Here is a 13659-nt window from a genome sequence, read left to right as displayed (position 1 = left end):
AAAAACAAAATGAGAATGATAGCTAACGGTGAAGGATGTTGTCAACCTACAACACTCACAAGTTGCACTACAATGGAGACAAACGAAAACATATCAACGAAGATTCCTCTGTGAGTGTTATAAGTGCAGCTCAGAGGACGAGTACTTATAATAAAGAATATTATCAACAAAGAAAGGAACGAACTATGATGACAAAAAGAAGAGTATACGCCTTTCAGGAGGATCCATATGATTTTGTTTACGAAAACATCCATATGAAACATCGTATATTAAAGGCTCAAAACCCTTGTGTTTATTATGGAGCAAAGCGACATCAATATGAATTCCCTACCTTTTGTTGCATGAGTGGGAAGACAAAACTGGCATACTCCCCTATTCCCACAGAATTGCACCAACTCTTCACAAGGCAAGAGCAGCTAGAAGAAAGCTCCAAGTACAATATAAGGGCATATAACTCAAACTTTTATTTCGCATCAATGGGTGTAAAGGTGGATGAAGAATTGGCCAATATGACTTCTGGAGTTTACACTTTTTGTGCGCACAGAACACTCTATCATAATATCGATCAGTTAATTTCAAGGGATGGGAAATCGAGGTATTTACAGTTGTATTTTTATGATAGTGAAGCTGAAATATCACAGAGATCCTCCTGGAAGAATGTTGATAGAAGAATAATTCAAAAACTAACACGTATTCTTGCTTCGAATCCGTACGTTAGAACATTTAAACGTCTTTTTGATCTAGGACCGCTTGATAATTATAGAGTGACTTTGAATGCATCGGTGGAACTTGACCAAAGGCTGTACAATAAGCCGACCAAATCTGAGGTGTGAATATTAACATTTATCTATATTCATTATTATACATATCATATTAATCACCCTATTGAACTGCACCTTTACATAAATTGTTGGTATTTGGGTTGAAGGAAATGACAACATCACTGCATATAAAAGAAGTATTATTGTTTATGGGAGGTCTAACTATAGTACTAAAATTCAACCTCACTTTGGTTTTTATGATCATTTGTCGTATCATTTATTCTTTCCCAATGGTGAGTCTGGATGGCATCCTAAAATACCAAGATATGGGGTAGCCATGGATGAAATTCATAGTGACAATGAAGAAAATGATGAAGGTTCAGAAGGTATGCCTTTAACATTCTTTTACATATTTAAAACATGTAACAGATATTGCCTTAAATATATGGATATTAAATTTATTTTTTCACATAGATTATGGTATCACGGAATCTACTTCAAAAAAAGGCAGAAATACTGTAAGTATGCGGGAGTACTATTGTTACAAGTTCCAGATACGGTCGAATGATAATATGATTTTGATGGGAGGGAGATTTTTCCAGCAGTTTGCAGTAGATATCTATATAAAGATTGAGACTACACGTTTGATTTTTGTTGAAAAGAACCAAAACAAAATTAGAGCCGATTTATACCAGGACGTTGTTGATTGCTTTAATGTCGGTGAGGCTCAACCAAGTAAGGTTGGACAAAGAGTCGTGTTACCTGCAAGTTTCATTGGAGGTCCACGTGACATGCGACGAAGATTTCTGGATGCCATGGATTTAGTTCAAGATGATGAGAGGCTTGATATATTTCTTACAATGAAGTGCAACCCGAAATGGAAAGAAATCGATGACGAGTTATTGCCTGGATAGTCAGCTCAAGATCGACTGGACCTTGTTGCAAGAGTTTTTCATGCTAAGTTAGAGGATCTCAGGGTACAGTTATTCTAGAGACATATAATCGGTGTGGTGGGGTCATATGTGTATGTGATAGAGTTTCAAAAGCATGGATTGCCACATGCACATTTCCTCTTAATAATGACACATGGATATAAGATGAATAATCCAGACGATTATGACAAACTTGTGTGTGCGGAAATTCCTGACCCAATAAGGTTTCCTGAAATGCATGATCTTGTCAAAAGTCACATGATGCACAGTCCTTGTGGTAGCTTACGAGAAAAAAGTCCATGTATGCAAGGTGTGCCAAAAATATGTCGTTTCAGATATCCTAGGCAATTCAATGAAAAGACATCACAAGGAGAGGACTCATATCTATTATATAGAAGGAGAATTAATGGAATTGAGGTGACTGTAAGAAATACAACATTGGATAACAGATGGGTGGCTCCATACAACCCAAAGTTGTTAATGATGTTTAATTGTCATATCAACGTTGAGGTTTGTTCGAGTATAAAGTCTGTGAAGTACCTCTTTAAATATGTTTATAAGGGCCATGACAAACAAGTTATCCGTATTGATAAAGACCAAGAAAATATTGTTATTAATGAGATACGAAAGTTTCAAGACGCACGTTATGTACCCCCTCCTGAGGCATTATGGCGAGTTTTTAGCTTTCCTCTTTCAAAAATCCACCCTTGTGTGATAGCCTTGCAAATACATCTCCCGAATCAACAGTTGGTTAGGTTCAAAGACGGTGACAAAATGGAAGACATTGTTGATACGGAGAAAGGAAAAAAATTCAACGTTGACGGCATTTTTCAATAAGAATAAAGAAGATTCCAATGCGAAAAAATATTTGTATAAGGATTTTCCCAAACATTTTACATGGAATCGGAGCAACCATTGGTGGAGGACCAGAGAACATAAATCAATGATTGGTCGATTTGTTTATGCTAATCCAACTGAAGGAGAGAGATACTACCTACGCCTGCTTGTATGTCATATTACTGGACCTACATGCTTTGAAGATTTATACACAGCCAATGGTGTATTACACCCTATATTTTGAAAAGCAGCTCTAGAAAGAGGTTTAATAGAGACCGATGATAATTTATCACAATGTCTTGTAGAGGCTTCCTTATTTCAATTTCCCAGCGCACTTAGAAGGTTATTTGCGACGATGTTGATTTTTTGTGAACCAGGAAATGTTCGCAAGTTATGGGACGACCAGTGTGATTCTCTTTCTGAAGATTATAGGAAATAATATGGATGGGCCAAACGAGTGCAAAATATGGCCCTCATTGACATTAGAGTCTTCCTAGAATCTATGAGTAAAAAGCTTAGTGATTACGACCTTCCAAATGTCAATGCACACATTGATTTACAATCAAGAAGCTATCGTGAGGTGCAAGAAGAATACTCTATAAATATGGAAAATGAAGACTTACTTGCGCGGGACTCTCTCAATCCAGACCAGAAGTTTGCATATGATGAGATAATGAGGCATGTGGATGAAAATATTTCTGGTGTATTCTTCATATATGGTCCTGGTGGAACTGTAAAGACATTTTTGTACAAAGCTTTGTTGGCCAATATTCGTGCCCGTGGTCTTATTGCACTTGCAACTGCCACGTCAGGTGTTGCGGCTAACAACATGCCAGGAGGGAGAACAACTCATTCACGATTTGGAATTCCTCTTAATCTTGATAATAACTCGATGTGCAAGATCACTAAACAAAGCGGGAAGGCTCAACTATTTCGCGAGGAAAAGGTAATCATATGGGATGAAGCAACAATGGCTAAGAGGCAGGCAGTAGAAGCAGTTTATCGGACAATGCAAGACATCACAGACGAGAAAGCTCCCTTTCAGTGGAAAGATAATGGTTATGGGAGGTGAATTTAGACAAGTGTTGTCGGTCGTGAGACGTGGCACTCGAGCACAAATTGTGGACTCTAGCTTACGAATGTCACCTCTATGGGCTTCAGTTGAAAGGCTTCGATTAAATATCAACATGAGAGTGGTAAATGACCCATGGTTTTCTGATTTTTTATTACGAGTCGTTGATGGAAAGAAGGAAACATTGGACGATTCCTTTATTCGTATACCTGATAACATGTCCATTCCATACACTGATAAACCTAATTCAGTGGACGCTCTGATTGATGCAATATTTCCTTCTTTGCAATCCAACGGCGCCGATTCAAAATTTATCATTTAGAGGGCGATATTGTCAACTAAAAATGAAAGTGTTGATGAGATTAATAATAATTTGATCGAACGATTTTCTGGCGAGCAAAAAGTTTACTATAGTTTTGATGAAGCGGAAGATGACAAAAATAACTTATATCCGATAGAATATTTGAACTCGCTAAATGTTAGTGGTGTACCCCCTCATTATCTTCGGTTAAACACTGGGTGCCCAGTAATACTTTTGCGAAATATCGATCCTTCAAATGGGTTATGTAATGGCACCAGATTGATATGTCGAGCTTTCCAACAAAATATCATTGATGCAGAGATATCTGTTGGTCAACATGCTGGAAAAAGAGTGTTTTTACCAAGAATTCCTCTATGCCCGTCTGACAATGAGAAGTTCCCATTCAAACTAAAGAGAAAGCAATTTCCAATTCAGCTTAGTTTCTCTATGACAATCAATAAAGCTCAAGGACAAACAATTCCAAATGTAGGTGTTTATCTGCCATAATCGGTATTCTCACATGACCAACTTTATGTGGCGTTGTCCAGAGGAATATCACGTGTCAATACCAAGGTATTAGTAAAGCCGGAAAAAAACGTTTGATAATGATGGAATCTACACATCAAACGTTGTGTACAAAGAAGTTTTATGTAATTAACAAGGTACAATCAACAACTTATTATTTTACAATTTCTTCAAATATGTATCTTAGATGCTCATTTGATGTTTAATGCAGAGTTTGCAGATGAAGCAACATGATTGCAGATTGGTGTAGTTTATATATTGGACATGTTATAAATGTACAAAACTATATGATTGCAGATTGTTGTTATTTATATTTTGTAAAATAAAGTATGAACTATTAGATGAAATTCCAAATGTAGAATCATCTTCTGTCGTATTGTATGACTATGTACCTAGTAAGAAACTATGCGTTGAAATGAACTATTCGCCACAAAATAGTCTAGCTACCAAATGGCCGCAATGAATAACTCACGTCTAAACGAAACTAATCATCACATTAAAACTATCTTCCGAAAGAAACTCTTTGCCGCCCGGCGCTTAGCGCGGGTAAACGGCTAGTAAGTTAAAGAAAACACTTCATGTCCTAAAACAAGCTCAACGGCCTTGTTATCAATAACTTAAAAGCTTCCTTCTTCGTTGCGGGTTTACAAACTCCATGGCTGGTTCTTCATTCTTTATTTACAACAAAAGTGGAGTTTGTCTATTTTCTTATCTATGTCGATGAAATTGTCATTACCTGAAATGACAACTAGTTCCTAAACTCTTTCATACTCCAACTTGGTCGAAGGGTCGTTGTTTTTCATTGAAGTATCTTGGGGAGTTGCATCAATTTTGGGTATTGAAGTTATTCACACCACTTCTAGTCTTTTTCTCTCTCAACCTCATCACATCAATGATCTCCTAGACACTTTCTCTATGACCAGAGCTAACGTGTTATATGACTTCGTTACTTCTTAAAGACGGATCTAATCCTATTGATACAATCCTTACAAAAAAATGTTGGAAGTCTCCATTATCTCTCCTAGGTGCGTCATGATGTCTCATGGTGGTTGTCGAGGCCAACACAAATAATAACCCTAAATATTACACACTAAAATAGTGTATAGTGGTAAAGGGATCGAATCCACGGAGATTGGTTCAATTTATAACTCTATGGAAAATCTCTTTGTAAAAATACTTGAAAATGACAATAAAAATAAAATGGGGGGTTTTGGTGTTTTGAAATACTTGAAACAACTAGAATTAACTATGATTTAAATAGACAATTGCAACAAAGATAAGAATTTGATGTAAAACCAATGAGGGAAAGATGGTTGACTTAAAGTTTCCTCACTTTGACTTTTGATGAACATATCATTAGAATCCAATGGTGCAATACTTTGATTTAAATCCTTAATTTGGCTATAGTAATCCAAGGAGCTTGAGATTACCTAGACTTTTCTTAATTGTTGAAATGGCTAGAGAAGCTCATAACAATTTCCTTAGTCAAAGTCACTAATTCCAAATAGCATGTAATTAGTGAAAGTCAACTAGCATTAAGAACCAAAAAGTCACCAAATCCAAGAGGGGTCAAATGCTTTCACCACCATGTTGGAGGAAATGTTTTTATGATTGTGTGAAGCAAAAACAACACAAAAATCATTTGTTGCTTGCTAATTTGAAGATCCTTTACTTAATCAAGAAATTAGCCAACTAATCACCACAAACATATTTAAACTCATGAACTAAAACATACAAGTAGTGATAAGATGTTAAAACACAAAACATTCCCATAAAGATTTAAGAACATGTTCATGGATTCTTCAACATTCAACAAAAGTTCAAAGGATTAACCAAAAGTCAACCAAGATTAGTTTAGCCAAGCATGGCTAAACCCAAAGAAACAAAGTTAGAGAAAATTGTACCAAACATTAAGCAAGAATCAAGAGGTAAAGATATGATGTTCTTCAAGGGTTCTTGGCCTTCAAAAGTCTCCAAAACTCCAGAGAGAATCTTCAAAAATCGGATGTCCAAGAGTATCCAAAAGATGGGCACCAACCTTCCTCAAATAGCTCAAAAGAAGAATTTCCGAAACTGCCCCTGTAGGAGGTTGCGCGATCCGCGTGCTGTTGCGCGGGTGGGTTGCGCGAGTGGTCCCTGAATGTAGCATCTTTGAGGTTTTGGGCCTCCATAGCTTAGCCCACTTGGCCCAGTGCGAGCCCAATCAGCTCCTAGCCCATTTTTCTTCAAGTTTTCTTCAATTTAAGCCCAATTTGGCTTCTCCAAATGATTCATAGCTCGTAAACTCGCCCGATTAATAATCTATGCATGCTTGAATACACTCCCGCATCTTGCAAATTTAAATGTTTATTTCTCTCCAAGCCTTCAAATAATCATCAAGCACGCTCCATGCATCATCTCCACAATCACCAAGCCTAACATCCTTTTTTTCTACCAAATCTCATCGCTTCCCATACGTCCCGAACATTCCCGCTCCACTAGTCTCCATGAAATCTGCAATAAAGCTCACGAAACTAGAAAGTGCCCGAAATAGTCATAAAATAACAAAAAGGAAAATATGCATGAAAATTAACTAGATTATGGATGAAATATGCTAAAATAAACTATAAAAAGAAGTAAATAAAATGAAACTATCATCTCACTTGACGTAAACCACATCTTGAAACGACCCAAAAATACGACCCAAAAATGTCGTTTTTCAACATAACCAAAAACCATAATCTGAGTGTCATATCATAAACCATACATGATGTATCTCAAAATAATAATAAAAACACTGTGCGGAAAACTGTATCATATCCATGTCATATAAAAATCAAGAACCAAATCAACTCCCAGGATAAAAGCTGAAGCTGTGGTGTGTGCGATGCCATCATCCCGAGCTCTTCCCTCTACAAGCGGAAGTACCTGAAACCAAAACTGAAACTGTAAGCATGAAGCTTAGTGAGCTCCCCCAAATTACCACATACCATACAATAATATATATATCAAGCGCATACTGGGGCCTTGCCCCCCCCCTCCATCGGACCGAAGTCCGAAGCTGACTGACTGGGACCTTGTCCCCTACATCGGACCGCAATCTGAAGCTCACATCAGACCGAAGTCCGAAGCTGACTGGGACCTTGTCCCCTACATCGAACCGGAGTCCGAAGCTGACATCGGACCGAAGTCCGAAGCTGACTGGGACCTTGTCCCCTACATCGAACCGAAGTCCGAAGCTGACATCGGACCGAAGTCCGAAGCTGACTGATCATAACATAAACGTATCACTTAACATGAACACACATAACCCTGTCTGAGCCACGAAGGCATCAAACATGCTAACTACTGCATCGGATAAAAATCCGGATACTACTGCTAGCTAAACGGGCCGGCATTGTGGCCTTAGACCCGTTTCTACTGAAAAGGAACTCACCTCGTGAACTGGCTGCTGAGTGAATAACTCTGAGGGCTAACTGCTGCTGCTCCGGTATCTCCCCGGCTACAAGTCCATAAACACACTCAATCAAATACTAAACACTGCACTGGGTAAAATGACTCTTTTACCCTTGGCCAAAGTCAACTCTCGGTCAAAGTCAACCCACAGTTGACCTGACTCGCCGAGTTGGGCCGCCAACTCGCCGAGTCCCTATTCTCACTCCTCGACCCTACTCGCTGCTACTCGTCGAGCATGGCATCGACTCGACGAGTACTCATTCGATCCAAGAACTCAGACAATCTTCATCCGACTCGCCGAGTCATATGAACAACTCGACGAGTTGTTCTTGAGCTTAAGAAGATTGCCTTGGACTCGCCGAGTTGTATGAACAACTCGCCGAGTCCCTCCATCACTGAGTCTACTCTCAACTCGCTGAGTCCACTCTCTAACTCACTGGATCCACTCGACACTGATAAAAATGAAGGAATCGGGAACTCGCGACCCAACTCGCCGAGTCGTTCTTCCCGACTCGCCGAGTTGCCGCCATGCAACTGATTTTTACTCGATTTTGTTTGAATCCAACACATACAATAGATAGATCTGATTCCAATAAGCTGATTTACCATGTAAAGTTTCCTACTTTACGTGTACAACCTCATGAATAAGGGAAATAAGGCTAAAAGATGCACAAGATGGGTAGATCTATGGTTAATATGCAAAGTAACTCCAAAAAGGCAGTAGATCTGGGCTCTACAACACCCAATCATTCAGATCTAAAGATATCTCGACTTATAAAGGCATTCATGCAAACATAAGGCTTGGAACAAGCATCAACTAGATCCTAGGAGAGCTCTAATGGAGGTTTAAAGCATATAACAAGAGGGAAAATCCGAAAATACCTCAAATAACTCAGGTTTGCCCTTGGATCTTTGCACTACACCTCTTCTCCTTGCTCCTTTCTTCTTCTCCTTCTTCAAACCTTCACAAAATGGCACAAAACACTTAGCTCACACAAGGGTGGATTAGGGTTCTTTCTCACAGTGTTCTCAGGGTGAGGGAAGCGAGAATGGAGCTATAAGGTGACTTAAATAGTGGGCAACCCGGGGATTTAGGGTTTCACCCAGACGGATGGACTCGCCGAGTCAGGGATATGGACTCGCCGAGTCCCCGGCTCACACGTGCTCGAAGTCGCAACCCTACTCGGCGAGTCAGGCTATGAACTCGCCGAGTCCCTCTTGCAAAACTTCAAAATAAATACCAAGGAATTACCATACCGGACACGGGTCGTTACAATTCTCCCCCACTTATCTCAGACTTCGTCCTCGAAGTCTGCTACGGCTGAATCTGCAAATAACTTTGGGTAGTGCTCCCTCATCTCCTCCTCAGCCTCCCACGTCCACTCAGACCCCTTCCGGTGCTGCCACTGCACCTTTACTAACTGAATTTCTTTGTTCCTCAAGGTTTTGGTCTTCCGGTCCAGAATTGCGACCGGTCTCTCAATATAATTCAGGCTGCTATCAACCTGAATATCCTCTAGGGGAACGACTGCTGACTCATCCATCAGACACTTTCTCAACTGAGACACATGGAAAGTGTTGTGGATCTGACTAAGCTCCTCAGGAAGATCTAGCCGATAAGCAACCCGACCCACCCGGGCCAAAACCCTGAAAGGACCAATAAATCTGGGGCCCAACTTTCCCCTCTTCCGGAACCTGATGACACCCTTCCAAGGTGAGACCTTCAGAAGGACCATATCCCCCACCTGGAACTCCAAATCTGAACGCCTCCTATCGGCGTAGCTCTTCTGCCAACTCTGAGCAGTCTACAGTCTACAACGGACCTGCTGGATCAACTCAGTCGTCTTGAGCACCACCTCCGTGCTCCCGATGACCCGCTGACCGACCTCGCCCCAACAAATCGGGGTCCTACACTTCCTCCCATACAGCATCTCAAAGGGAGGTCGATCAATGCTCGCATGATAACTGTTGTTATACGAGAATTCCGCTAACGGAAGATACGTATCCCAACTGCCACTGAAATCTAGGACACATGCCCTAAGCATGTCCTCGAGAGTCTGGATCGTCCTCTCGCTCTGCCCGTTCGTCTGAGGGTGGAAAGCGGTGCTGAAATGGAGACGAGTACCCATCTCGTCGTGGAACCGCTTCCAAAATCTGGATGTGAAACGGACATCTCGGTCTGACACCACCGATACCGGCACTCCATGACGTGCCACAATCTCACGTACATAGATATCGGCTAACTTCTCCGCTGATATACTCTCCTGGATCGGGATAAAATGGGCACTCTTCGTCAACCGATCCACTACTACCCATATCGAATCCACTCCACGTGCGGTCCGGGGAAGCTTAGTGACAAAATCCATGGTAATGTCCTCCCATTTCCACACGGGAATGTCTAACAGCTGCATCCTGCCGTGAGGTCTCTGGTGCTCCGCCTTGACCTTCCGGCAGGTCAGGCATCTCTCGACGTACCAGGCGACGTCCCGCTTCATGCAGGGCCACCAATAATCAGGTCAAAGATCTCGGTACATCTTCGTCGCTCCTGGGTGGATAGAAAACCGAGACTTATGGGCCTCATCCATCAACACTTGTCGTACTCCACCCCAGTACGGTACCCACACTCTCCCGTGAAGCGTCAGCAAACCACGACTATCATAATCAAACGAGGCTACTCGGCCCACGATCCTCTCACACTTCTGTCTCTCCTCCTTGAGACCCTCTACCTGAGCCTCCTGATCCGCTCCAACAACGGAGTGATCACTGTCATCCTCAAACATAGATCCCTAATAGGGGCCGCCGACACCTTGCGGCTCAGGGCATCGGCCACCACATTGGCCTTCCCTGGATGGTATAGGATCTCACAGTCGTAATCCTTTAGCACATCCAACCACCTCCTCTGCCTCATATTCAGACTCGGCTGATCCATAAGATACCTCAAACTCTTGTGATCCGTGTAAATAGTACAACGGACCCCATAAAGGTAATGCCTCCAAATCTTGAGGGCAAACACAACTGCCCCCAGCTCCAAATCATGGGTAGGATAATTAGCCTCGTGAGGCTTCAACTGTCTCGAGGCATAAGCTATCACATGGCCTCGCTGCATCAGAACTGCTCCCAAACCTGTGATCGAGGCATCACAATAGACTACAAAGTCCTCTACTCCCTCTGGCAAGGTAAGGATCGGAGCCTCGCACAATCTCTGCCTGAGGGTCTCGAATGCTGTCTGCTGCTCCGGACCCCAACGAAATACCATTGACTTCTTGGTCAGTCGGGTGAGCGGCACTGCTTTCTTGGAGAAATCCTGAATAAATCTCCGATAATACCCTGCCAACCCTAGGAAACTCCGAATCTCAGATGGAGACTTCGGGACCTCCCACTGCATCACGGCCTCTGTCTTGGCCGGATCTACCAGAATACCCTTCTGGTTGACGAGGTGACCAAGGAACTGCACCTCGCGCAACCAGAACTCACATTTGGAGAACTTTGCGAAAAGTCTCTCCCTCCTCAAAACCTCCAGCACCTCCCGCAGGTGCTCCTCGTGCTGCTCCTGCGTCTTGGAATATACCAAGATGTCATCTATGAACACTATCACTGACCGATCCAGCATCGGCCTACACACGCGGTTCATGAGATCCATGAACGCGGCTGGAGCATTGGTGAGCCCAAATGGCATCACCACAAACTCGTAATGACCATACCTGGTCCTGAAAGCAGTCTTCTGTACATCCTCATCTCTAACCCGCATCTGATGATATCCGGAGCGTAGATCGATTTTGGAGAACCAAGACGCTCCCTGAAGCTGATCAAACAAATCATCTATCCTCGGGAGTGGGTAACGGTTCTTCACCGTTACCTTATTCAACTCCCGGTAATCTATACACATACGATGCGACCCATCCTTCTTCCTCACAAACAGGATCGGCGCTCCCCAAGGCGAACTGCTCGGCCGAATAAAACCCTTGTCTAACAGCTCCTGCAGCTGTGTATACAACTCCTGCATCTCAGGGGGAGCTAGTCGATACGGTGCCTTGGCTATCGGAGCCGCACCAGGAATGAGGTCGATCCTGAACTCAACCTGTCTCTCAGGAGGTATCCCCGGCAAATCCTCGGGAAACACGTCCGGGTAGTCTCGAACAATATGAACATCATCAACTGTCGACTTGCCCTTTTCCCGGGCATCCAAAACGTAAGCTACAAAACCGGCGCAACCCTGCTGAACATAGCGCCTCGCCCTTGCGGCGGAACAAAAGGTCGGTCCTCGCTGTGGCCTCTCGCCCTGAATCACCCACTCTCCCCCACTGGGAGTGCGAACCCTCACTAGCTGAAGCTCACAATCAATCACCGCCCCATTGGGGCTTAGCCAATCCATACCCACAATAACCTTATTCCCTCGCAGGGGAATAGGTACCAGATCCACTGAAAACTGCTCATCAAATAACTGAAGAGAACACCCTCTATGCACTCTGCCGACCCTCACGGTCCTATCATCCGCTATCTCAACCTCTAATGGACAATCCAGCTCCCCTGGAGCTCTACTGAATCTCTTGCTAAGCGCAAGTGATACGAATGATCGGGTAGCCCCCGAATCGAATAATACCATAGCAGAAATGCCGTTCACAGAGAACGAACCTGAATAAAACATACAATCATAAGCAATATTCAATCAATAATAATAAAGAGATAAAGGGAAGATACATACCCGTCACCACATCAGGAGTCGCTCGCGCCTCCTCTGCTGTCATCTGAAACGCCCTACTCTTCGCCACTGGCGCATCAGCTCGGCCCTGCCAGCCATCTGTAATCCTCAAAGTAGCAGGGGCAGGTGCAACCACCTTCCCTGCTGCAGCTAAACCCGTACACTGGGACTTTTTATGTCCCCTCTGATTACACTAAAAGCAAATCAGATCTGATGCTGCAACGGCAGTAGCAGGAGCCGCACAATCCCTACTCAAATGTCCAATCCGACCGCACTTGAAGCAGCCGGAACTCCCTGCCTTGCACGCTCCTTCGTGCATCTTCCCACACCTACCACATCGACCGTGGCTCGGCTGTCCCCTGGACCTGTGATCTGAAACCCTGGGCTTTTTGCCCGAACCGCCTGAACCCGAAACCGCCTCCGGTTTCCTCTTCTTCTCCATCTCAAGATCAATCTCCCTCTCCCGAGCTCTAGCAATCATATCTTCCAGCGTTTTACAGCTGGACTGGCTCACAAACTGGCGGATATCGCTCCGCAACATCTCATGATAACGGGCCTTCTTCATTTCCTCATCAGCTACATACTGAGGAACAAGAAGAGCCCTCTCCCTGAACTTGGCGGTGATCTTCGCCACTGTCTCTGTAGTCTGGGTGAGGTCCTGAAACTCCCTAGCTAGCTGTTGCACCTCAATGACCGGTGCAAACTCCGCCCTGAACCTGGTAGAGAAATCAGCCCAAGTCATGGCGTCCAATGCTGCATCATCCCCAATGGCATGCCCGACCTCTTCCCACCAATCTCGTGCCCTGTCCTTCAGAAGACAGGATGCCAATCTGACCTTGTCCCCCTCGGGACATCTGCTAGTACGGAAAGCGTTGGCCACATCCGCCAACCATCTGGTGCTCGCTATGGGGTCTCGCGCCCCATGATAGTCCGGAGCTCCACATGCCCTGAACTCCCTGAAAGTAAGGGTGCGCGACCCCATCATGGCCGCCACCTCGGCACGGAAGGTGCCCAATCTCTCATCCATCAGCTCTAGAATCCCCTCCTTGATCGAACCGAAGATCACAGGAGTCTGCTCTATAATGATGCGCGTAATC

The 13659-nt window shown here is 43.5% G+C and overlaps 2 protein-coding genes across 2 annotated transcripts; both read left to right on the top strand.

Annotated features, from left to right (window-relative positions):
* Positions 1-1840: 1840 nt before the first annotated feature.
* On the top strand, positions 1841-2530 carry LOC111918196 (uncharacterized). Its single transcript, XM_023913854.1, has one exon. It carries the CDS (start codon positions 1841-1843, stop codon positions 2528-2530), a length of 690 nt encoding a protein of 229 aa, XP_023769622.1.
* A 466-nt stretch (positions 2531-2996) lies between these two features.
* LOC111918198 (uncharacterized) lies at positions 2997-4678 on the top strand. The gene is made up of 4 exons (XM_023913855.2): positions 2997-3598; positions 3954-4389; positions 4452-4565; positions 4640-4678. Exons 1-4 carry the CDS (start codon positions 2997-2999, stop codon positions 4676-4678), a joined length of 1191 nt encoding a protein of 396 aa, XP_023769623.2.
* The last annotated feature ends 8981 nt before the right edge of the window (positions 4679-13659 follow it).

Source organism: Lactuca sativa, chromosome 9, assembly GCF_002870075.4.
Source record: "Lactuca sativa cultivar Salinas chromosome 9, Lsat_Salinas_v11, whole genome shotgun sequence".
Lineage (NCBI taxonomy): Eukaryota > Viridiplantae > Streptophyta > Magnoliopsida > Asterales > Asteraceae > Lactuca > Lactuca sativa.
This window is presented reverse-complemented; position numbering and strand designations above follow the sequence as displayed.

Bases quoted from the DNA above. Each gene is read 5' to 3' on its own strand.
- LOC111918196 (XM_023913854.1), top strand. From the start codon at position 1,841: ATGACACATGGATATAAGATGAATAATCCAGACGATTATGACAAACTT.
- LOC111918198 (XM_023913855.2), top strand. From the start codon at position 2,997: ATGGCCCTCATTGACATTAGAGTCTTCCTAGAATCTATGAGTAAAAAG. The intron at 4,390-4,451 runs GTAGGTGTTTAT...GGCGTTGTCCAG, and splicing joins AAGGACAAACAATTCCAAAT to AGGAATATCACGTGTCAATA. The intron at 4,566-4,639 runs GTACAATCAACA...TGTTTAATGCAG, and splicing joins AGTTTTATGTAATTAACAAG to AGTTTGCAGATGAAGCAACA.